The sequence below is a fragment of the Erpetoichthys calabaricus genome, chromosome 11 (assembly GCF_900747795.2).
Source record: "Erpetoichthys calabaricus chromosome 11, fErpCal1.3, whole genome shotgun sequence".
NCBI classification, from domain to species: Eukaryota; Metazoa; Chordata; class Cladistia; order Polypteriformes; family Polypteridae; genus Erpetoichthys; species Erpetoichthys calabaricus.
The window spans coordinates 23,951,383-23,978,666 of NC_041404.2; the positions used below are offsets into that span (position 1 = coordinate 23,951,383).

The following is a 27,284-nucleotide window of genomic DNA, read 5'->3' on the forward strand; positions in this document are numbered from 1 at the left end:
TAACAAACGTTTGTACGTGCTTGAGAGACATTACATATCTGCCTGTTTGGTTCGGATTCCTAAATTTTGCATTCAAAAGAATGGCTGGAAATCAGAAACAGTTGCTTGTACAAGCAAGAGGCTGAGACATTAATTGCTATTTAAAGAGCTTTGCACTGGGACTCATTGTGAATGTTGAGTGATGTATAGATTTGTGGAGATCACAGCAGATTAGTATAGACACCGTTCTTTCAAGAAACATTGAAAAATATTTTAAAATGTATGCTGCATAAAATCTAAAGGCAAAACCCAAAAACTAAGATTTATGTATCACTTTCCTTATATTTAATGAAATTTATTCCTTGAGATATTTTATGCAGTGTACTCATACATGAAAGGAAGAAAAAAACAAAGCAGTAACTGACTCTTTATCTAGCTTTACACAAGCTTTAATTAAAACAATTTTATGGATTTTAAGTGAAAGAAAATAACAGTCGTATTCTTTGAATATACTGTGGTGCTGTAAAAAAAGCATACAATGCAGCTTGTGGTAATTCAAACATGAATAGGGGAAATGCATGCACATTAGAGAACTGTATTCAGTTGAACGTGTGCCAGTTATTTAGTAAACATATTAATGTTTCTTAGTATTGAATTTCTAACAGGCTTTAGCCATTGTCTGTTAGATTGAACCTAACACTTTATGAGGCTTTTTTTTAAGGTGTGTGGTTATCAGTACGCAAGATCAGGGTCAGTGTTTCTACTTGCATCTCTTGTCGGCTTGGTAGCACTGCATACAGTTGCTCTTGGATAAGCTTCTCAGGGGAGTTACATGTGCTGCCCACTGATTGGCTGCTGGTGGAAAAGGATGATGTCATCCTTTATTGGAGGGCAGACAGAAAGGAAATAGAATTTAGTTCCCATTATTGAGCCTGGTGCAAGACTGGTAAAAGAAAGAAGATATTAACATTGTTTTTCTTAGTGTGTTAGATTTATTATTTTATATTAAAGATTTTTATCAGGGCAGCACCATGAGAAACTAAATACTTTACTATCAACCAGTTTACACTGGGGGTGAGGTTTCCTGTGCTTGACTACAGTAATTTTTATGATGTGTGTCTGGGTTTTGATTTTTTTTTTGTGATGCAAATAGATGCTGTTTATGTGAAGGTGAACTGTTAATATGTGATATGAAGCATGTGAGTATTGTGTTGATTGAACTGTATGTTTTATTGTAAATTAGCTAGTAAATAAATTATATCTTAAAAAGTTCAAATATTAATACTTTATTTGCTTTTTTAATAAACTGATAAGGTAATATTTATCACAAACTATACAATACTGTAATGCATTTGTTATGCATTGTTAGTGAAGCTATACCATTTATCTTTCAAGTTAGAACCCTGCACATACATAATTATGAATGCAGACAGGCTCTTTTTTCCTTTTTGTTTACTCCTCCTCCATTGCAGCCTTTATTTTTTGAATTTCTTATGGCTTGGCATACCTGCTGCCTTTCAGCTGAAAATATTAAAAGCTTCTCAAATCAAAAACTACATTATATCACATTGCCACTAAAAAAAGCCTTATATGATAAGTTGTAAATGGTGACGTGTATGGTTGGACTAAATAAAAATACAGATTTATTTTCTCAGGATATCTGTTTTGTGTATGGTTGCTTTCATGTTAGGTATTATCACAAAACCCATCTCAGAGAACACTCTCAAAGCTTTGCATAGATAAATAAGTAACAACGTGTTAAATGTCTTAATCAAGTAAAATACCGAGTGTATCCAGCCAATCAATCAATAGGGATAAATAAGCAAATGAATGCATTACAGAGCATTAAAAAAATTTAAACAAAATGAGATATGGGATACATCTATATAATTATTCAATATTTTAATAGGAGCTTTCATAGTATAATCCATGTGCTTCAAAGGGATGTTAAGATCAGTATTGTAAATCAATTAATAAAAATGTCATGCTTCAGCAGCAGGTATGAATGATATTGTGTCCCTGGTGAATTTGGAGTTAAGATGATTAGGATCTAATCTACAGATGTATCGTGACAGCACCCCCTTATAACACACCACAAACACTCATTTCTCAAGGCTAATTGAATAATGTTTGTCTTTTACCTAGTTTCATAAAACAAGCTGCTGAGAATTCCTTCCTCAAAAATGCATATTCTATGAATTAGAGGGAGAAAAATAAAATCCAAAGGAATCATTTTTTTCAGAATTTTTTGAATGGGAAGTGGTTATTTATGATTTATTAAATAAAGATCTTTTTCTGTTTAGCAACAACTGTGTAAAGCATAATGTTTGTGTCTACTTATAAGTACATCATTTTCATTGTTTGCAATTACTAGTGGATTCATTTTATTTTTAAATATATAAATAACTGCACTCAGCAATGTGCTGCATGATCAATAGAAAAGCATTGCTAGCTGCATCTGCCAGATAGCCAATTGGTTTAATGCAGTTTCCCAAGTGCTTGCTCTCTTACACAGGTGATGTCATCTTTTTAGCTCTATTCTCCTCCCACTCCCCCCGCCTCTTCTCCCTGCCACATTATTAGATGTTTCATCTTGCAGCAGAGCACCCAATCGATGGGAGTTTCTTCTGAGAGGAGCAACCGGGAAAGGAAGGGAAAATATCTAGCAACTGCTTGAGGGATTCAGTAGGAGTTAGAGGCACAAGCCGACATATGTATGCAAGATCAACACGTTCACAGAAAGATGGCAAAGGTTTGGATAATTCAGAAGGCTCGGCTATGCGGCATTTACTTTCTCCCTCTCTAGAGGTGTTTTGAAGTGATGAGTAGCTTGTGCATTAGTTAGTGACAATTAAAGGAAAGCAGGGTTAGCACTGTCTCCTGCACCTCTCTCTCTCTTTTTTGTTCTTTTCAAGATATATACTCAAATGCAAGAACTTTAAAAGGTGTTGCAGATTTTTGCTAACATCTCTGGATTGAAGATGTGTGCTAAACTGCAAGACTGGCATGTTTTTCAAGTCTTCAAGTGGATTATACCTATGAGACAAGACAAAATGCTTTCAGCTCCCTATCCTCTCTGCAAGTGACCTACCAGGAATATTAAACTCTCTTTATGGAATATCTCTGAGCCTGATTCCAAAAGTTGCATTTGGCAGTACTGTATCATACTATTTTAGTACATTTCTTACGTTTATTTATTTATTTTTTGTTTCTCATTTTAACCTTGAGCACACTTTTAATTTCTTGAAACCTATTCATTAACAGCTGAGGTTTGATGTCCTGGGAAGTTGCCATTGAAAGCAACCTGTTTCTTCTCCTTCAACCTCATCCTCTTGCCTGAAGAAAGTCTATAACTTGAAGCAGCTGCTTTATTTATTTATTTTTTGCTGTAAAGCAAACCTTTTCTACATAACAAAAGCAAAGGATAGCATGTATATTTAGCTTATTATTTATTTTTTTCCTGGAAAAAGAAGAAACTTTACATCCTTGCCTAGGAAATGGCTTTCCTTGTCCGTTGCTATGCCAACTGTTTGCAGCCCTGGTCCTCCAAAGTAAGCAGATTTGGAAATCCTCATTGGGTTTGCAGCCACCCCCATGAATAGGATTATGTCTTTTTGTGTGTTGCATGAATTTCTAAATTATATAGTATTTGTATTTTCAGTTTGTTACTGTGTTATATTCTTTGTAATATGCAAAAAAGTGGCTATCATTCTGCAGTTTAGTCTGCACAGACTTGTCATAGCTTTGCATGGTTCTTCCCCACTTTTTGTGAAGCAAAGAGATTCCAAAGATTTCCAGCATAGCAGCTTCGTGAAGTGTACTTAAAGCAGAGGTCTTGTGCTTGGCAAGGCATGTTGTGTGGCACAAGTCAGCTTTATTAGAAAAAAATGTTCTTAGACACTTGATGCAGTCTTGTAATATTTACAGTTTGGGCACATTCTGGTAAATTTTTATCAAAGGTGAGTGTTTGTCTGTTGTATATCTGTGGGTGTTGTTCTGACATCTGAGGAAAACTAGCCATAGAAACCAACTGTAATATTTCTTTTCAGATTCTTTAATTAAATGCTGTGTTGCTAAAGCATTCATCCAAGAGTAAAATGCTTTGTTAATGGTGTTTGCCATGAAATAGTGCTATTTAATGCTATTAATGGTGTTTGCCATGAAAGGTGCTATATAAACCAAGCATTGGTTGCTAAATCTCTAAGAAAGGGTCCTGTGGATGGCTTATTGTTACATGCAATTTCATAATATTGTTAGTAGCCAGATAATGGCTTGTTTTACATACGTCTCATTTAGTTACGAATGTAATTATGAGTGAGTGATAGGACAGTTTTTTGTGTAGAAGATTGATGCATCCTTTTGTTTTGTGTTTTGTACCTTTTGTTTAATTCAATAAGAGATACTTGCTTTTCCCTCTGTCTTGGTCAATTATCCGTACATCGGTGTTTGTGCAAACAGTCTTAATAATGCATGTTAGTAAAGTGAGCCCTCCTCAGGTAAATAGGTAAACAGGTAAATAAACTTTGATATTTACTAATTTTTGTATGCACACTGCAGTAGCTGATTATACTGTCAATATGTGTGTTTTGCCTGTATTAACTGATATGATTAAGTGTTAATTGTCACATAACATGCATGACACAAGTTTAATGAGTAACCATTATTTCAGAATGTATTGTGTATACCATGCATTGTTTTCTACAGTGTATGAAAGGAATCATAACATTTTGACCTGTCAAGGTACTTTTAGAGGTGGTAATATGCATACGATCAAATACAGTACATAATCATTTCACCACAGTATTTTAAGGAGTGTTTGATTTGTTACTGTAGAAGCAAGACTAAGTTTAAAATATTTTGACTAACATAATTGTCCAATAGTACTTTGCTTTGAAAGGATTCTGCTTGTTTTAAGTTTCAGTGCACCTTTTCAAGTGGACGAGAATTTTGGTGTTTTACGTTTCTGGGTTAGTCATCTTATGATGGTAATAATAGTCTTCTGTTACCTTTTGCAAGATGAATGCTGAATGAAATAGTGCGCCCTACTTTCCCTTCTCTATTTCAACCACTGTGCTGTATGAGTGCTATGGGGACTTTATTTTTCATATCAATTCAAAGCAACCTGCTACATTTTTGTATTTTTGAGTCTTTCATTTCTTATTATTTACATCTTAATGAGCATTTAGGAATTAACTTTACCAGCAGGGCAGAGTGATAGTTTTCTTTATTTTCTGTAAAGATGGACCATGTGTGATTGTTTTAAAGATAAACAATCAGTTGTCTTGTATGTTTGCACGCACACCCTCATTCAAATGCTGGCATTTTCATGTCCATGCCTTTTTAGCTTTGCAGTGCACCTGCTGGAAATGAATATTCTGTTATTATGTGTTTGTGGTGGCTCTGAGGCTAGGGATCTGCGCTGGCAATTGGAAGGTTGCCGGTTCGAATCCCGTAAATGCCAAAAAAAAAGGGACTCTGCTCTGTTGGGCCCTTGAGCAAGGCCCTTAACCTGCAATTGCTGAGTGCTTTGAGTAATGAGAAAAGCGCTATATAAATGCAAAGAATTATTATTATTATTATTGTTATTATTATTACTAAGATGCTTAATTTTTGAAATGTCAATATATAGAGTAAGATGAGTCATATCTTTAATTTACACTTGTTTTCAAAAGCAGCTAAAAGGCCTTGAATGATCTATGCATTATAATTTTTATAGTTGATTTTAGTTATATCAACCCACCAACATCATCAGTAACTTCACTGGCTGCATTATATAGTTGTTATTTCAGTGAACTCATGGCCTCTAATAGACTAAATGTGAGCTGCAAATATATTGTATATTCTCTCCTTCTTGCAAGTATTTTGAAGCTTTATCATTAGGAAGCTATCACTAAGAAACATCCTCTTACAAAATTATGTGTAAATTGATTTGCTTTTTAGATATACACTATATTAATGCATTACTTTACTCTGGGAGATTAAAATTTTAAAAAGTATCAATCAAAACCTGTATTTACAACCGAGGTATATGGCTTCTGAGTATATTTTAAATAATTGAGCAAGTCAAAACTGTGAGACTTTTTCTGCATACATTACAATGAAAAGCAGGTAACCTCGATGATTTGAACATCATGTTTGTTTAATTTCAATATTCTACTGTTCTCATGTTAAATAAACATTGTGAGTATTTAATTGATTTTTGTTTAGCCTTAACTATAGGTTGAAGTCATCGCTTTGTGTTTTAAATGTATTTAGGTCAATTAAAATTAATACATTTATTGTTACGTTATTTAAATGAATACTTTTATTGGATCAGAATCTCTTGCAAGGCTATTTTATTTTAAAGATATGTCTGAATAAAGCTATTGAAAGACACAAATCGCATATAATATGACCACCACTGTAGTGTCTGTAGTCAACCTCACTAAAAGCTCTTAAGAAGATCCATACTCCTGACGGGTTGTCACTAAAACCCAAACATTAACGATAACATAGTGGAGAAGAATGTAGTTTTTGGCTAAAACAAAACATTTTCATTAAAAGGTTTTTCCCTATGTAGGTTGTGGAATTATTTAAATAATTTTATTATGCAAGTTACTTTTATACTTTATGAATTTTTACACAATGTTACAATAAATTGTCTGAATCTACTTATTTGCATTGTAATTTACAAAATTAACAATTTGGTATTTAAATGCTAGCATGGACGGACAGAATGATTAATTAGGTGTTGTGGGGCAATTAAGGAAATGGAGACAAACCTGAAGTAATGTGGAAAGCACATATTAATCAGATTTGAAATCTGATTGCTTTTTAAAAATCTTAATAACATTTTAAAAACTAAAAGCTTCTTTACCTGAACACGTCAAAGCCAATCACTTTTTATGTAAAGCAGAACAACTTCATGTTTTGTTTTCTGTAGTTGTACTTTTACAAATAAGGTAGTCAACTGTAAGAGATGCATTCTGTGCCCCCTGTAGATGAGTGAAATCCACAGATAATACTGAACCCTACATATACAATCAATCCACATGGGTTATGTTCCTGAAAAACCCCATGATTAGAGAAACTGCATGCGGATACTGAAGAAGCTTTGAAAAAATTGAGTTATGTTTCAGGAGGACCAGCATAGGGAGACAGGGTCAGGCAGGCACACCGCTCCACTGCTGTCACCCCTCAAGACTTGGTAATGATCCTTTCACAGGTTCACCTATAAAAAAAATACTTATGACTTTTACTTCCTCTATAGTAAAATTCAATTGTATTCCAGGTGCTCCACCAGATGCCGTGACAAACTGTGGCAGTGCCAATCTGAGGACCTCGCTAAACCATCCGATGTATATAATCAGTGCAATCTTATAACCCACACTTATTGGGAATACCTTGTTTGTGGTGAATAACTGCAAACTCCCACACCCATCATGAATGAGGCTCAATGGGTTTCCCACACCTTCCATGCTAGGTAGACACTTGTTGATCCATTCAGTGCAGAACATGTGCAGCCCTTAAATCTCAAAGGGCATCACAGACCTGTCATTGCTGCTGCATGAGAAGCCTCTCTGAATATTGTTTTCTACTGCGCATGGCCTCAAACATACACAGGTAAACTGTCGGATTTGCAAAATGGGTTACACTTCGTACATGTAGATAAGCATATATCCATAGTAAGGTTTACTGTATTTAGCAAGTTTAACAAAAGTTATATTTATAGCAAAACAATGTGCATCAATAACTTTTACATTGCAGATGCTATAGTGTGACCAACAGTAGGAGGGAGGCTGACTGGGTGGTTTGAGCAGGTGATGTCAAAAACATTGGTCAGTGGGATCATTCATGCTGGTAGCAGTTCATATCAGTTTAACAGGTGGGCATGTTTTATTTTATGAATTTTTAATTTTTGGATTTCTTTTTATTTAATATTTTCATTGAGGATAACTGAAACCCCAGATGGAGACTCCACAGTTAAAGGGGGGTGGGACATTGTAGTCATTTTTGAGTGGCAAATTTGCAGTTAGAATCTCCCAGTTGAAGTAGATTAAATAAAATTCTACATATAGAAACATCTAAAATTAGAAATGCAAATTTATTGTAGAAACAAAACATGACTATGTCTCATTTAAGATCTTTTGCAGATGGCAATCCAAATATATAGCCCTGGAATATCCAATCTCCTAAATCTTTTTTGAACAAGAAATCTGAACTTTGCATTGGAAGATTTCCATGGTTTAGCAAACAGTATTTGAAGATACAAGAGTGGGAAAAACAGTCTGTCATAAGTGTAGATTTTAAAAAGATGCACAAATTTAGCCTGTGAGTTAACTCTTCAAGTTCTGTTTGAGAAGCATTACACCATGACTTTGGTGATAACATACTAACATAGTGTTTTAGTATTTATTATTTAGTTTGTAGTCTTAATACAAAATTGACTTTTAAAATTTATTTTTTTCTTTATACCTGTATGATTAGTTCTAATATGTTTTCCTATAATGTGTAGCGTAGTCTAAGAGGAGTTTGAATCCTAGTTTAATTGTAAAGAGTTAAAAGATAACTATTTTAGTCCTTCACATAAATTGTAAAGTGTAAATTATAAATTATTAAGTAAGTAACAGTATGAAGTTATGCATTTTAATGCATTCTTATTTATCATGGTGCCAGAGAGTGGTGACATGTTTGTGAAGTTTGTACACATTACTACTGCCACTACATGGTATGAAAGAAGTACCTGATGGAAAGTTAAAGTTTTTACTAAAGCCTGCCTGCATTATTTGTTTGGTTCATGCACTGTGTATATATAGAATAGCCACACCAGGCTAGACAAATCCTGTAACTCTTTTTGTAATGATATAGATGTTCCTGGGGTGGACAGGGTTATTTTTGTGACTTTTTTTTATTTCATGTGCATACTTCAGGCAAAATAATAATATGAGATTATTAGCTGACAAAATGATACCTACATAATAAAGTTTAATAAGTAATGAAATGTGTACTTCTCCATCTGCATTCACTTCTAACTTTTTTTTATTTATTTTTTTGTTTTTTATGCAAATGTGCTATTGAATCTATAAAGTATGCAAACATAATGCATTTTCTCATTGTGCTTTCAAGGGCAGCTCAATGAATCCCTTCACTGGGTGCAAAGTACTGTAACAAAGCAAGCTGTCACAAAAAAGAAATTGCTTCTGCAGACTCTCACTGAAAAAACTATGTAAACTTTCCAGATATCATATTGAGGCTGAGGACGGCACGGTGGCGCAGTGGTAGTGCTGCTGCCTTGCAGTTAGGAGACCCGGGTTCGCTTCCCAGGTCCTCCCTGCGTGGAGTTTGCATGTTCTCCCCATGTCTGCGTGGGTTTCCTCCGGGCGCTCCGGTTTCCTCCCACGCTCCAAAGACATGTAGGTTAGGTCGATTGGTGATTCTAAATTGGCCCTAGTGTGTGCTTGATGTGTGGGTGTATGTGTGTGTGTCCTGCGGTGGGTTGGCACCCTGCCCAGGATTGGCTCCAGCAGACCCCCGTGACCCTGTGTTCGGATTCAGCGGGTTGGAAAATAGATGGATGGATGGATATTGAGGCTGTCTGAGAAATCAAAATGAAAGTAAATTTAATTCAAAATTTTACAGGGCATTTATTTGTAAATAACAGGCCATTAAATTTTTACCCTTCACCCATTCTGTACAGCCATGTCTGCTCAATTATATATCTTTCCAGCATTAGTGTGGTTTGCAAGGTCATGTCTATGTTTTCTGACTGAAATGTGTCAACCAATAAAATCATAGATGTGATTCCACAATACCAACTTCTGGTGTCTAACATTCTTACTTGGTTTTCATGTGTTTTAGTCAAAAATTATAAAAGCTAAAATAATTATGTGTTTAGATTTTTTATTCAGTGCGGCTATAGTCAACTGCCATATAAATTCTGGTTGTCTGATACATACAAAGTATGATATAAGTAGGTGAGCCAGGTATTTATTTATAGGAGTTTTTTAACTTTAAAATTGGTAAAGATACTGTATCTACAGTTTTGAAAGTGTTTTTTTTTGTTCTGTCTTCATACACTAGAAACTCAGATCTTTTATTGTAATCCCCTCATTCATTGCTTAGTTATTCACTGCCCTTCATACTCATTCTTCTCCATATGCAGAATAACATATGGCTTAATAATGGGATGTGGGGGAGGGGGGTTAAGGCAAGGAAAAAGAGAGTTGAAAATTATCTGCATTCATATTTTATTAATGAACTGCAAAAAAACTACACTGCAAGACTGTGCAACCCGTAATCTACTGCTTAGTATAAAATAATAAAAAAAAAAAAAAAAAGAAAATTCATATCACTATACAGTGTTATCAAATAGCAAGTGTATTGAATTGCTTGTACTCATTGTAACATTCCCCTTACAGTAATTGTGCTGTTTTCAAGAAAGCCTAATGACCCAAATGTGTTCTGTAAACAAAATGACTTTCATGAATATCTTTCATGCAGGATACACTTGTAATTGTAAATCTATTCTACTGTAGATCTGTAGATTTCCAATATTAAGTGAAGAACACTATTCAAGAATAAACTAAATTGCATTGCATACTTTAAATCATCAAGGCACAAGAGCTCATATGCAAAGTATTAGTTTTAAAACACAAAGTCCTTGTTTAGTTTCTGTCACTTACTTCCTGAGCAAGCAGTTTAACTTGCCAGTGTTTCACTTGATTTGTGCCTGAATTCTTTAGAGGTGGAAACTAACTTGACATACCCTGTCCTTCTTAGTCTGATTCTGGGTTACAGGCTGTGGAAGAGCCTGTTCTGGTAATGTTACACACAAGACAAAAACCAATCCTGAATATGTTGCCAGCCTATGGCAGTCCCTACTCCAGCACACTCCCACAGTTACATTCAAACCAGTCCAGTTTGGAACTGGCAGTTAACGTAACACAGGTCTTTGTAATGTATGAGTAGAAACAGAGTATCTGGAGGAAAACCTATGGAAGAGAATATGCAAGAACAATGTTTACATCGAAAGCTTTGAGGTTCATAGATAGATAGATAGATCTTTATTGTCAGTGTCACTTTTACAAAGGAACAACGAAATTGAAGGTGCAGTCGACTCAGTATGAGGAATAAGAGTTAAAAAGACAAGAAGAGAGAAAATAATAACAAACCGAATAGTAATAAAAGTACTTTACAAAATATACAAATTGCACTTGTTGACTTAAGGTTTTGTTTTGTTAAGGTTCTATATTGCACATTGGTAGAATGATATGGAGCAGTTTTATTCTGAGTTCAGGGCCATGATTGCTTTTGGATAAAAGTTGTTTTTAAGGCGTTTTTTTCCTGGTTTTCATTGCTCTGTATCTCTTGGCCGATGGCAAAAGCTGGAAGAGGCAATGACCGGAATGTGATGAATCCTGTGAAATGTCTATTGCTTTTTTGCGGCATCGGGAGGTGTAGATTTGTTCCAGAGTGGGGAGGGTACAACCAATTGTTCTCTCCGCTGTCCTGACGACCCTGTGGAGCGCTTTGTTTTCTGAGGAAGTGCAGCTGCCGTACCACACACACAGTCCGTACATGAGCACACTCTTGATGGAACAGTGATAAAAAGCAAGGAGCAGATTTTTTGGGAGATGGTTCTTTCTGAGAATTCTCAGAAAATACAGTCTCTGCTGCGCCTTCTTCAGCAGCTCCTTGGTGTTGGCACTCCAGGTCAGGTCATCCTCCAGCTCAATACCCAGAAACCTGAACACCGGGACCTTCTCCACACAGGCCCCGCCAATGATGAGTGGCTGGATGTCAGTTTTGTTTTTTCTAAAGTTAATAACAAGCTCCTTTGTGTTTTTGGTGTTGAAGAGCAGGTTATTGACTGTGCACCACTCTGACACTCATATACTTTCAATGAAAGTGGTATTTAATACACTGAGAATAATATTAAAAAAAACATATTTAAATGCAACATCTACACGGGAAATTAAAGTTGCAGTTCCACCGTGGAGAAGTATGATCTTTGAAAGATGGAAACACCACATTCTAGACAGTGTGCAAGGAGAGGGTGAAGCTGTTCAGGATCAAGAAGTGTCGTGGTGATTGAATGCTAATATTGAAATATGATCACTTAAAGAACACACGCTGTAATGCACTGTATTGATTGCTGCCAGCACTTCCTGACCATCTGATAGTTTATGTCTCCCTGGGACAAACATTTAAAAGCCTTTCTTTCCAAGCTAACAGCATAATATGATAAAAGCAGACTGTTAAATATGTGTATGTATATATACAATATATAAGATATATATACACACACATACAGAAAATAGTGTTTTAATTTGATTAAAATATTTTTTGATTTTATTTATTTATTTAAACTTTAGTTATGTAGTGACTGCAGATGTCTTTGATTCCACCTATTTTTCATTCATGCTTTTAAAATAAGTGTTAATGAGAAGACATTCATTTTAGCTTATGTCCAACTTCTTTAATTATCTGTTTCTTTTATTTTTTTAAGCATCCCTTCTGTTACAAAATTAAGAGATGGAAAATAAGTGCATATAGAGTAGCAGGTGCACATTTAAGAGTAGAGTTTCCTGTTTACAAATTTGCAATTCTCTGGTAATTATCTTAACATCTTAATACTTGACCTAAGCTAGATTTACCTCCTTTAACCTGATTTTTGCAAATGACAATTAGTAAGTTTTTTTGATTGATAATACCATATTTTTCATGTAAGTAATTTGAGTTTTCATTAAAAGGATTATTTTCTTGTATTGCATATTTTGTTTACTATTGAGAAGAACATAGAAATGTCTGAAGATGAGTAGTAGCTAGACCAAAGATGAGTTAGCAAAGAATTAGTATTTTCTATGAAGTGTAGGCAAAACACATAGTAGGGAAACCATGTAGGTGGATGTTAAGGCACGAATAGAAACAAATATCTGTTGAACCACTGGAATGTATACTATAATGCATAACTTTTTAGAAACCCCAAAGTGTCTTCCAGTTTAAGCTGTATCAGAAAATGAATGGTGATGTGATCAGATTTTATCACTGTTTTGTTCATATTATGCTGTGTTTGGTTATGTGATGCAAAAATATCATTCTGTGTTTCCTTTGTTGTTTTTGAGACATTTGATATGGCTGACCTGCATGACATTATAGACCATTAGTGACAACAGTATTCATTCCAACATGGCCAATCCCCAGGGGCTGTGTGCATTTCAAAATTGACTGACATGTGACTTACACTTGGTTCTTTACTTGCTCTTGCATTTGGTTTTTGACTCTCACTTTACCTTGTTTAATGACATAAGAAAAAAATGAAATGTCAGTTGTTTTGGAAAGGAAGACCTGAGGTAGCACAGTAAACCACAATGACAGGAAAGTATCAAAAAACAACAATGTACAGAAAATATACTTGAAATCAGGACACATGAAATATATATAGGCATGTAAGTTATACATATAAAGACATACATCTATATGAAACAGAGAATGTAAAAGCTGAAATAGAATTATGAATCAGAAAATAAATGAAGTACTGTACAATAAAATGCAAACAAAAGTGAGAAGACAAAGAGTGAGAACATTAATGAAATAGTTTACCATGCATGTGTTGTTGTGATTTTGTTACTACTTTTTTAAGTACTTTTTTTCGTGTTGCATTACTGTTATTTTTGTTTTTCCCCCTGTAATTGCACATAATTATATCTGTGCAGTTACTGATATAATATGATAATGGGATTTCATGTTTCCCATTGCAGCAAATGTTGGAAAGCATAGTAGAGTAGTTGTGAATGCTGCTGACCTGGAGGTCCCAGGACCTGGTTTTAAATCTCCAGTTCATTCTTTGTTGACTTTGAACACACATTCCATCTTTCTTGCTGTGTGTGTGTTTTTGTACATTCTAAACTCTCTTACATGGTTCAGTATCAGTGTATCAGTGGGCTGGGTGCATGCTTATGTGAGTATGCTCAGCAATGGGTTAGCATCTCATCAAGTCTTGCAGAATAGACGTTTGCTCCAAGAAACCAGACAATATACAATAAATGTGTAGTTTGACAATGAATGGATAGGACTATATTTAAATTTGCTTAAGTACACAGTCAAATAGCCAAACAATTCACTGGAGCACTGTAAAGGGCTGTTTCGTGGCTTGTACCCAGTACTGCTGAGGTAGGACCTGGTCCTCTGCATCTCCACATTGGATGAAACTGGTTTGAGAATGTAAATATAATGTACAGTGAGTCAAATAGTTCTTTGAATTTTTTTTTGCATTACTCTACACTTTATATACCATATACAGTAAGATTCTTATCTGATTTTACTTCTGCATACTGTATCTGCTTCATGCTTGTGTGAATATTCCTTTAATCTGGGGTAATTTGATACATTTTTTACTGATATACAATATGTTCATTAATCCATTCATCCTAATTTGTTTAGTAAATTGTCTATTATAGTAAAATAAACAAGCAAAATAAAATTGCAAACGTTTGTAAACATTTTTCTGATTGCTCAACAGCTATTACCCCTCAGACAATGTTATCCACAAAAACATCCATGTACAAAGTAAAACCAGTAAAAGTACTAGAAAAGTACTAAAATTATAACGGAAAATAAATCAAAGTGAAAGTTTAAGACTATGTCCACACTATTACGTTTTCACCTTAAAATGGCATTTTTCAATAAAAACAATCTCTATCCAAACTACCATTTTCACATTATTTACAAAAGTATCCTAGTCAACAGTAAATGATCAAAAACACATTTGAGGTAGATGTTTGCCTACATTGGCCATGCTTGCATCTTGTGGAAAAATCCTTGAAGAGATGGTGTAGTGAAAAATTCAGAGCCCTGTGAAAATTGGATTGCATCGTGCTTTATGTGCTTTCAAAATAATTAGCATGCATGTTATTCACAGTATAAAAAAATGAAGGAAATTTTTAAAGGAGCTGGCGATGGTAGCCTGGTCTTTAAATAAAAACACTGCAAAGGTTAAAAAGAATCTTTAAAAAGTGAGCAGATCTATGTTCATTCATTTGTTCATTGATTATAAGCAGTGTACAGCAATCAGAATACATCTTATACCAAACAACATTTTTAACACTAAATCAATAGAGAATATAAATAAATTAATAAATAAATAAATAATACAAGAGTGTCTAGGCTTCACTGAATTGTGGTTTTGTGCCTTTGTCCATTCTACACCTATCCACTTCATTAAGTGTCTTTACTGGAAGATGCCCCTCCTTACTGAATGGATCAAATTTAAGTAACAAATATTGAGAAGAGATTGTCAACCGAGTTATTTATAATTGTATTTTTACAGGGATCTAAATTTTACAACGGTAGCACTGCCGGCCACGAGATTTATCACAGAGCTGTAGTGACTGGTAAATTTTTTGCCTTTTGTACAAGTATGCAGCATTCAAACTGTACAAGGTGTAATTTAGATTTATGCAGGTAAGTAACACAACAAACACCATGGAAAGCACCTCTTCTATGCCTGCTGTGTTTTTTTTCCATGGAGGGTGGCAAATTAAGGAATGAGACGTTGTTATGATCAAGATCCAATTAGGTAGAGTTACATAATAAGCATAAAAACATCTAAGTGTAGTTAGAATCTGTGTTTTCAAATAACTTTTCACCCATCCACACTGAAACATCCACCCGTTATTTTCAAAAGTATATGGCTATGATGGTTAGTGCAGTATTCTCCATAGTTGCTTTTATGAATTCTTTCATCCTTTGGGAAGTTTTCTCATATTCATTTTAATGTTAGTGGCGTGTAGTGTGGTCATGACAATAGAATGTATCTTAAGCCTTGATCCTCAACCGTGATGAACAGTTCATGTCCTTAACTAAACTATCTGTCCAGAGTAGAAGGTCATAGGTGGTATGCTATTGTGTTTTGTTGAAATATACCTGAAATTTGACATTTGTCTGTCCAACTATCCAACCATTTAAATAGTTTTTTATCGTTAGAAGCCACATGAATGTTATACTTCTGAAAGGCACCTGGCTAACTAAATAATTTGATAGTACTGTATAAGCAGAAATAATGAACATAGATGAAGAAAAAACATAGAATTTATCACTTTTGGCTGCAGCATTGTTTAACCCAATAAACAGTACAGCCCACTTTGGTTATATTTTCTTACAAGATGAGCTATACATCTCAGTAGTTAATCAAACAAGAGTACAGTATAGTATGTATGTACTGATTTATAGAAACAGCTTTTTGTTTTTAGGCTAAACAAGTTAACCTAACATAGTCAATGTAACACAATAACAGGGTGAACTACTGATTGCAAAATAAACAATTTTTGAAGTAGCTCATATTATCTGATATTTCTAATAGAATGATAAGCTTAATTGTTTATTCTTATGCAGTTGTTTGAAAAGATTGCTATCCATATGGTGAGGGTTAAGCACACCAAAAATATGCTGCCAACAACATATTAAGTTGAACTGCATCTCAGCTAACTTTAGGGAGCCGACAAATGCGTGGGAGCTTGTGGTATTTTGCAGTCACTAAATACTTATGATTATTTAGAAACATGTTCTAATGCTGGGTACAGTTTTATAGGATATGGTGAGTTTTAATTATTTTTGGTAAGAGTCGCTCACTCTGACAAGCTACCGTGACCATTTTAACTATGGGTAGCCTTACGTAATTTGACAGGATGTGGTAAGCTTCAGTGATTTTTGGTAAGGGTAGATTAGTTTGTTACAACACAGCCTACTGTGCCCACTTCACTGTACTATATGCTTTTGCATTTGTAAGTTATTAGTTTAATGAATTACATGTCCACATGTACTTGCTTAGTGATAAAAAGTTTGTGATTCGATTTTGGTAATAGTAATCTTTTTCAATTAAAGTTAATTACTAATCATACTTTGTTTTCTACTGTTCAGTTACCCTAGTTTTGTGACAAACCACGACACAATGGTATGATGCACAATTCTGTTGTTCAGTTAACTATGTCTTCTAACACACCAGGATGTTTTCTTTTCAGATTCTAAAGTATATGCATTGTGCTGGTATAGTCTGCTAAATTAGCCTGTTTTTTATTACCTTTATGTCTTTCAAGAAACTGGTCCTAAACTTAATTTTGAATTTTTTCACCCTCTCTCAACCACTTTTATAGTGACATTGCTATAATAGCATTGCTGCCTTCTTCAGGTTAAGTCAATGCAGTAATAGGATCATTTGAAAATGTAAATGAAAAATCCACTAGGGAGATATTTATTAAAAATGTTTGTTATTAACATTGTCAACAGTATCTGATAATTAGCTTAGTCCTTGATAAGTAGTTCAATTTAAAAATTAAAAGGAAATCACAAAAAATGGGGTGTTAACAAATATCTAGACTAGCCTGGAAAGTATACCTTTGTTGAAGTGGCAAAGGCATTGAATGTAAAATGCCAGGGTTGCCAGTCCAATTCTTGCTAATGACTATGTATGTGAATTTGAACAGGTCACTTAATCTGCCAGCGCTCCAACTATTTAAAAAATGTATCCTGCACTTCATTGGATAAAGGCAGCAACCAAATGTTAAGTACTAATAAAAAAAATGATAAAACTTGACAAATTTTAAGTAGCGTGTATCTAAAGGAGGTATCAAGTCAAACACAAGTACAGTATAATACTGCAAAGAAGCATACAATACAGTCCGGTTAAGAATCATGCACTAGTAAAGTGTGTTGCTGCATCCACCACACAACGAAACTCTCAGGATCCCAGTTTGCAAACCCCCAGGCAGAGACACAGTCCAGTCACACCCTCTGGAAATGACCATCTATCCGCTGCAGTCAGGAGTTACATGGATGTCCCCTTGGCCTGGTCCATCCCCTTGGGTCCTCACCAGTGAGGATCTGGTGAGCCAGATCACCCTCTAGGAATCATGCCACATGGCTAAAGTGCCGCAACTGACGTTCCCTCACAATGGAGGTAATGTGCCTTATTCAGGACTCCGTGAGCAACCGTTCGTTTGACACAAAGTCAAACCAGCAGTACCCAAGGATTTCCCGAAGAGACACAGTACCAAAGGAGTCCAGTCTTTATCTCAGGTCACTGGATAGCGTCCATGTCTTTCAACCATGTAGCAAAACAGGAAGCACCAGGAATCTAAAGACTTGGACCTTTGTCCTTTTGCAGGGATATCGAGAGCGCCACACACCCCTTTCCAGCAACCTAATGACCCCCCATGCACCCCCAGTTCATATACTGACTTCATAGGAAGAGTCACCAGAGGTATGAATGTCGCTGCTGAGGTACATAAATATCTCGCCGAGGTCGAAATTCTCTTCGCAGGCAGACACACTGCTGATGGCTGTGCAAAAGGGGTCATTAATAATAAAGTATCTATCTATCTATCTATCTATCTATCTATCTATCTATCTATCTATCTATCTATCTATCTATCTATCTATCTATCGATCGATCGATCGCCTAGATCTTGGTTTTTATCCATGACACTCACAAGCCCAGGTGCTCGGACTCATTGTTCAGTCTCTAGGGAGCCCTGATCAGAGTCTCCATTGACTCCGCAAAGATCACAGCATCGTCGGCAAAGTCAAGATCGGTGAATCTCTCTTTACCAACAGATACCCCACAGCTATTAGACCCCATGACCCTGACCAACACCCAGTCCATGCAAGCATTGAAAGTATTAGAAACAAAATAACAGCTACAAAGAAATTGGTTACCTGCAAGTTGAGATTCCAAAACTACCAGCAAGTGTTTTTACTGTCAGCGCTTTGAGTACAGAGAAAAGCGCTATATAAATGCAAAGAATTGTTATTATTATTATTATTATTGTTAAATTTAAACATATCTTTTGACCATTGCAAGTTATAAAGAAAAAAAAACTTGAGGAAACAAGCGTGTCTATAGTCTGGATTTCAATGTAGAATCACACATATCTCAACTGCCTTAACAAGCAAGTTCTGTAGGCAACCTAATGTTGCTATTGGTAGAAACAACTTTATAATTCACTAGCAGAGTTCTGAAAATGATTCAGTGATGTCACTGAGGTGGCTTAGAGGAAATGTAATTACAGCATAGCTACAATACCCAATGAAAATGTGCACACATTTTATGTTACATTTAATTTTACTTTGAAATGTATTTGACCTTACTGTTTTCATGAATTACACGCCATATACTGTCCTATGAATTTTTGTGTCACGAGTCAGCATAATCCGTTCAAGATTGGTTTACTTCAAATGCCAATCATTTAAGTCAATCAGTGGTGATTTAGTAATAAGCCTGTTCCAAAGCATGATGAAGTGAATATTACAAACCATATAAAATGCATAAAGTACTTTGCACTAGTGTTATAAATTACATCAAAAACCAAGCCTAAGGTAAGGGGTAAAATAAAATAATACCTGAATGTCAGTTTCAGAATTTGCATAGAGAAAGTGATACTTTTTGCTATTAGTCATCTGCAATATTTTTATTCTGCAGGTTACAAACCATATACGTATTCTTATACCTGCTTAATCCATTAGCATAAGAAATCATATTTATTGGTGTAGTCATCTAAGAATATTTGACATCATTTATTTAAGTAATTCGTTAATGGTTTGACCTGGGATAGACCGGAACATTTTCAAGGCTAGCTTCTTGCCTCATGTCCACTGCTCCTGCATTAAGCCCTGGTTCCCAGTAATGATAAAGTGAATAGGTGAGTTATAAAATGTATGGATGGTTTAATGGTTATGCAAGAATTATGGTATTTTCAAGGATTCTGTTATAACTTTTTAATGATATTATGTGAAAAGATGTTTTTAGATTTATTTTGTTTATGTTTATAAATAAGTCAGGCTAACAGCTTATTGAAGACTAGTCAACTATTTAAAAATGTACGCCATTTACTTCACCCTGTACTTAGACCAGCCAACCTTCTATTCCTTATCTGAAGCTTGTAAGAGCAGATTAAAAATGTGGCACACCATGTCCAGTTGTACTTCTTATGCATGATACCAATGAGGTCTGTAATCCTAAGTGTTTTTAATTTTATTTTGATACTTGCACTTTCTGATAGACTATTTAATTATTATACCTGAGTGATTCCCTTTTAAAATGCATATAGACATACATGTTAAAAAAGCTCTTTTATCAGTAACATATCACAAATGCATTAATATGAAGTCTGTTTGTAGGTGTTCAAGTTACCCTTTTATTCCCTTGATTCTGTCATTATTGGCCACTGAGCTTTGTTTGAGAGGGATGACAATAGACTGTGACACTGTTTTTCATGTGCTTTCCCAGCTATAGCCATTTTTATACAGTAAAGCTTTTGCTGCCCTCTTGTCATGTTTAATTCACAGTTCAATTTGTCTTTCTCATCCTGCTGTTTATGCAAGCCTCTGGAAACCAAGGCTCATACATTTACTGAAGTGTTTTAATTTTTACCTACAGTAACAAGTATAGTATGTTCTTTACACTGCAAAAGCATAGCAGATAGAATTTATTGGATTTGTATAAAAAACAAACACATCAACAAGATACAATATGGTTTTAATTCTAATCACTAAGTAAAACATAGGGCATTCTGAGGCCTTCTTCAAAGTTGTAAAATAATACTAATGTGAAACATACATCAGAATTATTTACAACAGAATATAGTCACTTACATCTAATGTAAACAATAAATAGTGCTTCTATTCCTTTAGGCCAAGCCCGCCTTTATAATATTTACATGTTTGCATAAGGAGAGGTCAATGTTTCAACTTCTGCAACCTTGCTGTTCTGCATATTTGCTGCATAAAATTAATATAGAGTACAAACTTTTCCTGCCTTTATGCTGAACTTTCCAGGCAAAAAAAAAAAAAGGTTAGTTGTTATTGCCACTTTTATCCCATTGCACAGTTGAAAATATGCTTCTATGAGCACAAAATTGTGACCAATCAATTGTCAGTTAAAATCATCTTACCTTATAGTGTTGCACTTTTGAGCAAGTTAAAAGATTGGCAAGATTATAAGCTTTTTTAAAAAAAGTACCACACATAAACCCATTAAATAAATGAGTTTTACTTTCATTTTTCAGTCATTACAAAAATGGCTGTTCATCCAACTCTCTGTCCATTTTCTAAGTGGCTCATTTGATTTGCATTTCTGGGAGCATGTGCCAGTGTTGGCTGTGCTGGGTATGATACAAAATTCAACCTTGGATGGGGCACAACTCTCACAAATATCTGTCTGCATAGGTGTCAAAATGATGTATTCAATGTTCATTACAAAACAAAATTTATGTAGTTAGTGTTTGAAAATTCTCACATTGACCAGATATTTGTGTGACTCAGCTCATAATGCTTCGAAGCACAAGGAGAAAATCTCCAATGATGTGACATGTCTTGTTTTGAGGAAAGTGTTTAATTACAAAGACATGAAGTTAGCCAGGCTGCCAAAAGAAACATACCACTGACAAAAATGAATCAGCAAATACTAAATTGCAGTTTTTCGTTTGGTTTTTGAAGCAAGAGTAATGCTCATTAGTATAACAAGTAAAATATGCATAACATAGACAAAGCACATACAACACATACTTGAATGGAAGTGAATGAGATGGCATCTCCAATTAGAAGTAATTATAGCACTTAAAGTTCAATTAAATGGCCAGTTCTGAATTAGTACACAGGCATAAGCAATAGCAACAATAGGTTGAAAACAACTGAACAAATGCTGTTTTACAGGAATTCTGAAATAGTCATGTTAATTAGAAACTTGATTTCGCACAAGTAACCTTTAATTTAGGACAAATCTAATAAAGTTTTTTTTTTAAATTAAAGCATCAGAAGTTTGTTTTATTTTTTTGAAATTATTTTAAGTAGAATTTGTTTTTCAGTTAAAAAATAACTGAACAGGTCAGAGGAGATATATACCAAGTAGTCCAAGATGATTGTTAGCATTCGTTATGAATCCTACAGTGAAATTCCCCCTCCCAAGTGAAAACAATGTCCTATTTGTTGTTACATTGGGAAAGGTCTCCCTCGCTGTCTTACACAAAATTGAAGCCATATATAGTATGTATTTTTGATCTTCTGCAATATTTTATACGATTATGTGGTTTGCATTTTTCTACCTGTGTTTTCATTTACATTTATTATTAAGTAATTTGTTATCTTTTTCAATTTCTGCTTGAGCTGTATTGATGTCATTCATATTAATGTATATATTTATTTATTTATTTATGACTGAATAATTTATTTTTTTTTGACTGTTTAAAATGAGAATCAAACTTTAGGATAAAATTTCACTTTGTATAGCGACTTCTTTTGTGTCAGACCCTGGTGGTTTATGGCATTTGAGTATTTGAATCATTACGTTACCCTCATTAACCATATGAAATAGGCCTGTGTCCCCTCATAGTTAAATTTGTACTGCAGTGGTGTTCATTTGTATTGCTTCAGCTACTTGATATTTAGTTTTAACCTAAGAGCATTATCGGTGAATAAAGGTCTTCAAAGACAATCTCTGCGAACAGTAACTTCGTTGGCATTTTAAAATTTCAGCACTTGCTTACATTATAATATTTTAGTCTGATCTAGTTGAAGACTGGAATTTTGCTGTACATTAGTGGAAAAAAATCAAATGGTAAATTTTGCCAGAGTATCAAGACACTATATAAAAGGGGTTGGAATTGTCCTTCCGTCCCGTGAGTGCAAAGCATAGCGGTATTCTGCTTATCACAGACTTACTACTTGCAGTATGAAGTGACGCGATGTGAGCAGAATTCTGGTGCACCCATCGTTCCCTTTCTTTTGTGCGTGTTCTTGGAGATTAGGTAGGCTATTTTTAGATTTGTATACAAAGAAACTTTGTCCAGCCTTACTTCTTCTAACTTGGTCACTTTATTAGCAGTCATTCATTGACTTTTGCGACACGACGAAAGGCAAAGCCCTCACTGACTCACTCATCACTAATTCTCCAACTTCCCGTGTTAGGTAGAAGGCTGAAATTTGGCAGGCTCATTCCTTACAGCTTACTTACAAAAGTTAAGCAGGTTTCATTTCGAAATTCTACGCGTAACGGTCATAACTGAATCCTACTTACGTACATACTGTATATACGTCCATAGCCTGCAGCTTGGTCGCCGTGTGAGGCGGGGTTGCGTCCTGTGTCCCCCGACCTCCCACGTAGTTGGCTGCCTGCCTATTTTACACGTTTGGAGAACCGCCAATGCCTCTTAGATTCACAGGTGACGATTTGAGTAGTGGACACTTTGATGTTTATGAATGTTTCAACTCTCAAAAGCTGGATGCGAAGTTATCGATGAAACCGGTTGTATGCTTACAATGCTTGACAGATGCCGACTGTCACTTCAACACAAGTCCTGCAAATACTAACGTAATTGAAACAAACCACGAAACTCAAACCGATTATGACAGCAGCAGTCCAAGCTGTGAGAAAACAGTAAAAAGGAGGCGTGTCAGACATCATGGTACATTTTCTGATGCAGCTAGGCGGAAACAACTTCGTGACGCTGCCGCCAAATACTCCCAGAAAAATCCACAAGTTAATCGACACGCTGTCGCTAAATACTCACAGGCAAATCCACAAGTTCATAGACACGCTGTAGCTAAATACTCGCAGGCAAATCCACAAGTTAATAGAGCTTCTGTTTCTAGGTACGATCCCAATAATAAAAAGCGGCTCATACAAAAACAACAGATTTGGCTCAAAAAACCCGATTGTGGATTTGCGTACAGCCACCGAAACTTTGTAATGGCATGAGACTTCAGGTCACGTGTCTGCAAAAAAACCTAATTGAGGCAACTATTTTTACTGGCAGTGGCTCAGGGGAGAGCTTTTTTATTCCTCGCATCCCCGTTATACCCTCTGATCTCCCATTTCAATTCAAACGCCTAAGGCTGTGCTTTGCAATGACAATTAAGTCTCAGGGACAAACCCTACAAAAGGTTGGCATTGATTTGAGGCAAGATTGCTTTTCACATGGCCAACTGTACGTTGCATGCTGAAAGAGTAAGCTCAGTGCACAGCTTGGTCATATTACAACCGGAGGGCCGAACTGACAACGTGGTATACAAAGAGATCCTTAACAAATAATTATTTGTATATTTTCCCTCAGTTTAAATGTGTTTACTTTTCTTCTTAATAACAATTTTAAGGCAGTATTTCGCCGCTGCGAAGCACGGGTATTTTGCTAGTTTCTAAATATAGTTGTTTTTTCTTTGTTTAATTTCATAACCATCAAACTGTGTAAAACAACAGATTTATTTGTATTTAAATACAAACATGCATATTGGGTTTTTTTTTGGTACCTTTAAAAAGGAAAACCATTTCTGAGTTACTGAATTTAAATGTCATTGCCTATGAACATCAGGCTAAGGAAATAATTTACATTGTGTATTTACTTGGTGCAGATGTGTCTTTTGCTTCCATAATGTACAGAATCATAGCAGAAGAATTCTGACAGGACAGAAAATTTGCCATAAAAATATTAGAATCTTTGTTTATTTGGTTGTGACCTTTGAAATATTTCTGTTAAAAATCTGCCAATTGAGCTTTTTGTTTTAAACGCTTAATTTATCTTTCTGGGGTTGTCTTACTGGTGGCCAATTTTTCCTATTACTGCTTATGCTTTGAGTTGATGTGATTTCTAGAGGTTTATACAGATGTAATGCATTATCTTCTTTCATGCACTACCAACATGAGCATTGCATGTTTCTCAAGGGAATCTGGCGTAGAACCTGAGAAACATGCATTAAAATCAGTAGCTTTTAAAGTGTAACTGTTATTCTCTTAAAGGGACTCTTTCAGGGTATTGAAGGAGCACATGTCATAGAGTGTGTAATCGCATACTTTAAAGTTAACTGTAATTCTTAATGATATAGGCTGTGCTGTCTGACACAATATGGTTCATCCAAATTTGTGTATTTTTACAAACTGTAAAATATATTTTTTCTTTTACTTGCTGTATATTGTGGTATTTTAGGTGTTATTGTTTCTTGAAATAAGGTACTTTAACTGCAGAGGTATAAAAGTAATAATTTAAATGAAATGTGTTGTTTAGATGTTGACGTGTGATATTAAGTGTTCAGTATTGCCAGTCATTATTACACTTTATTTCTCTAGTCTTTCAAAGTTGTAATTACATTAGACTTATCTTGCTTATTGATTGCTTCACAGGATATCTTACCAGCTGTTACCTTCCTGACCCTAATACTTTCCAGCCACAATAGCCAAACTCTGGGTACTAGATTACTAATGCATACAGTTTTTTTTTATCCTATTGGAGAAGCATGTTCCAAAACAATGTTGGACTGGACATTAATTTCAACAAGGAAGGGCTTCTTTTTGTGCTTGTTTCTTGAATATGCTTTAAAGTTCCCAAGAATCCAGTCATAGTAACAGGATTACTTTAAGAGAGAACTTCATTATTGTCTTGGATTTTATCAGTTCATATGCCATTGATTGTCATGTATAATTATATTCTTACTTGCATGTTTTTGTTGTTAACTGAGTAGCATTGCGCCCACTTTAGGTTTTCATTAATGGTAACTCCAAGAAATTTAAATGTGCTGGCCTCCTCTACAGCATTCCTTTAAATGCAGATGGTGGTCTTCCTCCCTACTTCTTAAAGGCTGTTTACCAGCTCCTTGATTTTGCTGTCATTAAGGGAAATATTTTTGTACTGACATCACAGTGTCAGAAGCACATGGTAACATCAGCAAATTTAATGACAGAGTTGAACTTTTTTACATCTTATTGTTAGTGTTTCTTAGTTCACTGCTACTGCTTTTTTTGTTTTTACTGAAAACAATGAAGCTCAGTTTGATTGCCTAATACATTACCCCATCTATGAGAAGGTCGTGCATATTTTGCATTCTACTTGGCTTTTTTACTGTAGTACTATACTATACTCTAGTAGTCTACTGTTAAATTGTCTAACCCTAGCCCATTTTTATTGTGCATAAGTCTTTGGTCTGCTGTTGACCATAGAATATCTTTTGGCTGGTGGTTGTGAGCCAGTGTTACCACTTTGTGTTAAAAAAAAATTCAGAGTTGCTCTTCCTGATCCTCTAACCCTGGCATATCTATTATCATATATTATGATCAAACTCTACTTAAATCTTTTATATTGCTTTTTTATACAGTATTAATAATAATAATAATAATTCATTACATTTATATAGCGCTTTTCTCCCTGTCTCCCATCTTTAATAGCAATCTGCACATATTTGATGCTCTAACTGAATGGCAAGTTCATCAAGTGTGAAGATCTACCAATTAAAGTTGTTACTTGTAATGTGTTCTACTAGTTTCAGTTCTACTCATTTTTGTCCTTCTTTCATTAGTTTATAGTCCGATACCCATCAGTTTTGTTTCTGCTTACAGTTGGTGACACTCAGTACTATGCAGATTTAATATAAATAAATAATTGAATTAAAAGAAATACTGATAGCAGATTGTACACTTAATGCAGAAGTAACAGCAAGCCATTTAAAATTCCATTTTCTGGTTGTAATTCAGGTAAGGAAACTGCTTTTCATTTGTGAGATGTGGTCTAGGAAGATTGTTTTATATTGTGATGGAGAATATGCTAGAGGAAAAGAAAGAATATCCATTTAATGTTACCAGCTGTATACTGTAGAGCATGTATTTACTTGATTTCGGAACCTGTTCTTGTATCCTAGAAAAAGAGAAAAAAAAAAACCCAAAAAACTGAAAACTGCTATGGAAAGTGCAGAAATTCTCAAAGGTAATAAATATTGGATCTTGGATCTTTTGAATTGTCCAGATGTGTTTAAGAAATGTGTTTAGCAATACCTCATTGCACAACTGAATACAATAAATCAAATTTTTGACAATTCAACAACCAACTATCTATGTTCTGGTCATTTGGAAGTTCATTAGCTCTAAACAAGGGGGAAACATTATGCCTTAATAAAATTATTGTTTTTAATTATGAGTTAAAAAAATGCAAAGACTGTTATGTTTTAGTAAAACATGGAAACCATGTGAAGATATTGTCATTGAAACATTTTCTATTATATTAGAATGCATCACTCAGCTTTCAATGTAAGAAGCAACTAAACTTACAGGATTGTTGCAGTATCACACATAACTGTAACTTAAATGAATAAGTCATAGTATACTTTCCACTATCTACGTCCTCACCGCACACAGATGTAATCAAGAAGTCTGATAAGATGCTAGGTTATACAGTCCAATATGTGAAGCAAGGTTTGAGGGAGGATATGATTAAGCTATATAACAGACTAGTGAATGTTATTTGGAATACTCTGTTTAGTAACTACGGAAGTAAACTGGTTAGGAGTAAATGTCATGC

The 27,284-nt window shown here is 34.9% G+C and overlaps 1 protein-coding gene across 10 annotated transcripts in view; it reads left to right on the forward strand.

Moving 5' to 3' along the window:
• rapgef6 (Rap guanine nucleotide exchange factor (GEF) 6) overlaps window positions 1-27,284 on the forward strand; it is a 287,599-nt gene that overhangs the window by 176,659 nt on the left and 83,656 nt on the right. Inside the window, exon 1 of one of the 10 annotated variants that reach the window (XM_028812822.2) lies at window positions 3,396-3,530. The exons of the other annotated variants lie outside the window; for them this stretch is intronic. Within the exon in view, the coding sequence (XP_028668655.1) occupies window positions 3,477-3,530 (54 nt within the window). The 5' untranslated portion in view covers window positions 3,396-3,476. Of the gene's footprint in view, window positions 1-3,395; window positions 3,531-27,284 lie in introns of those variants that run through there. 10 annotated transcript variants of the gene reach the window in all.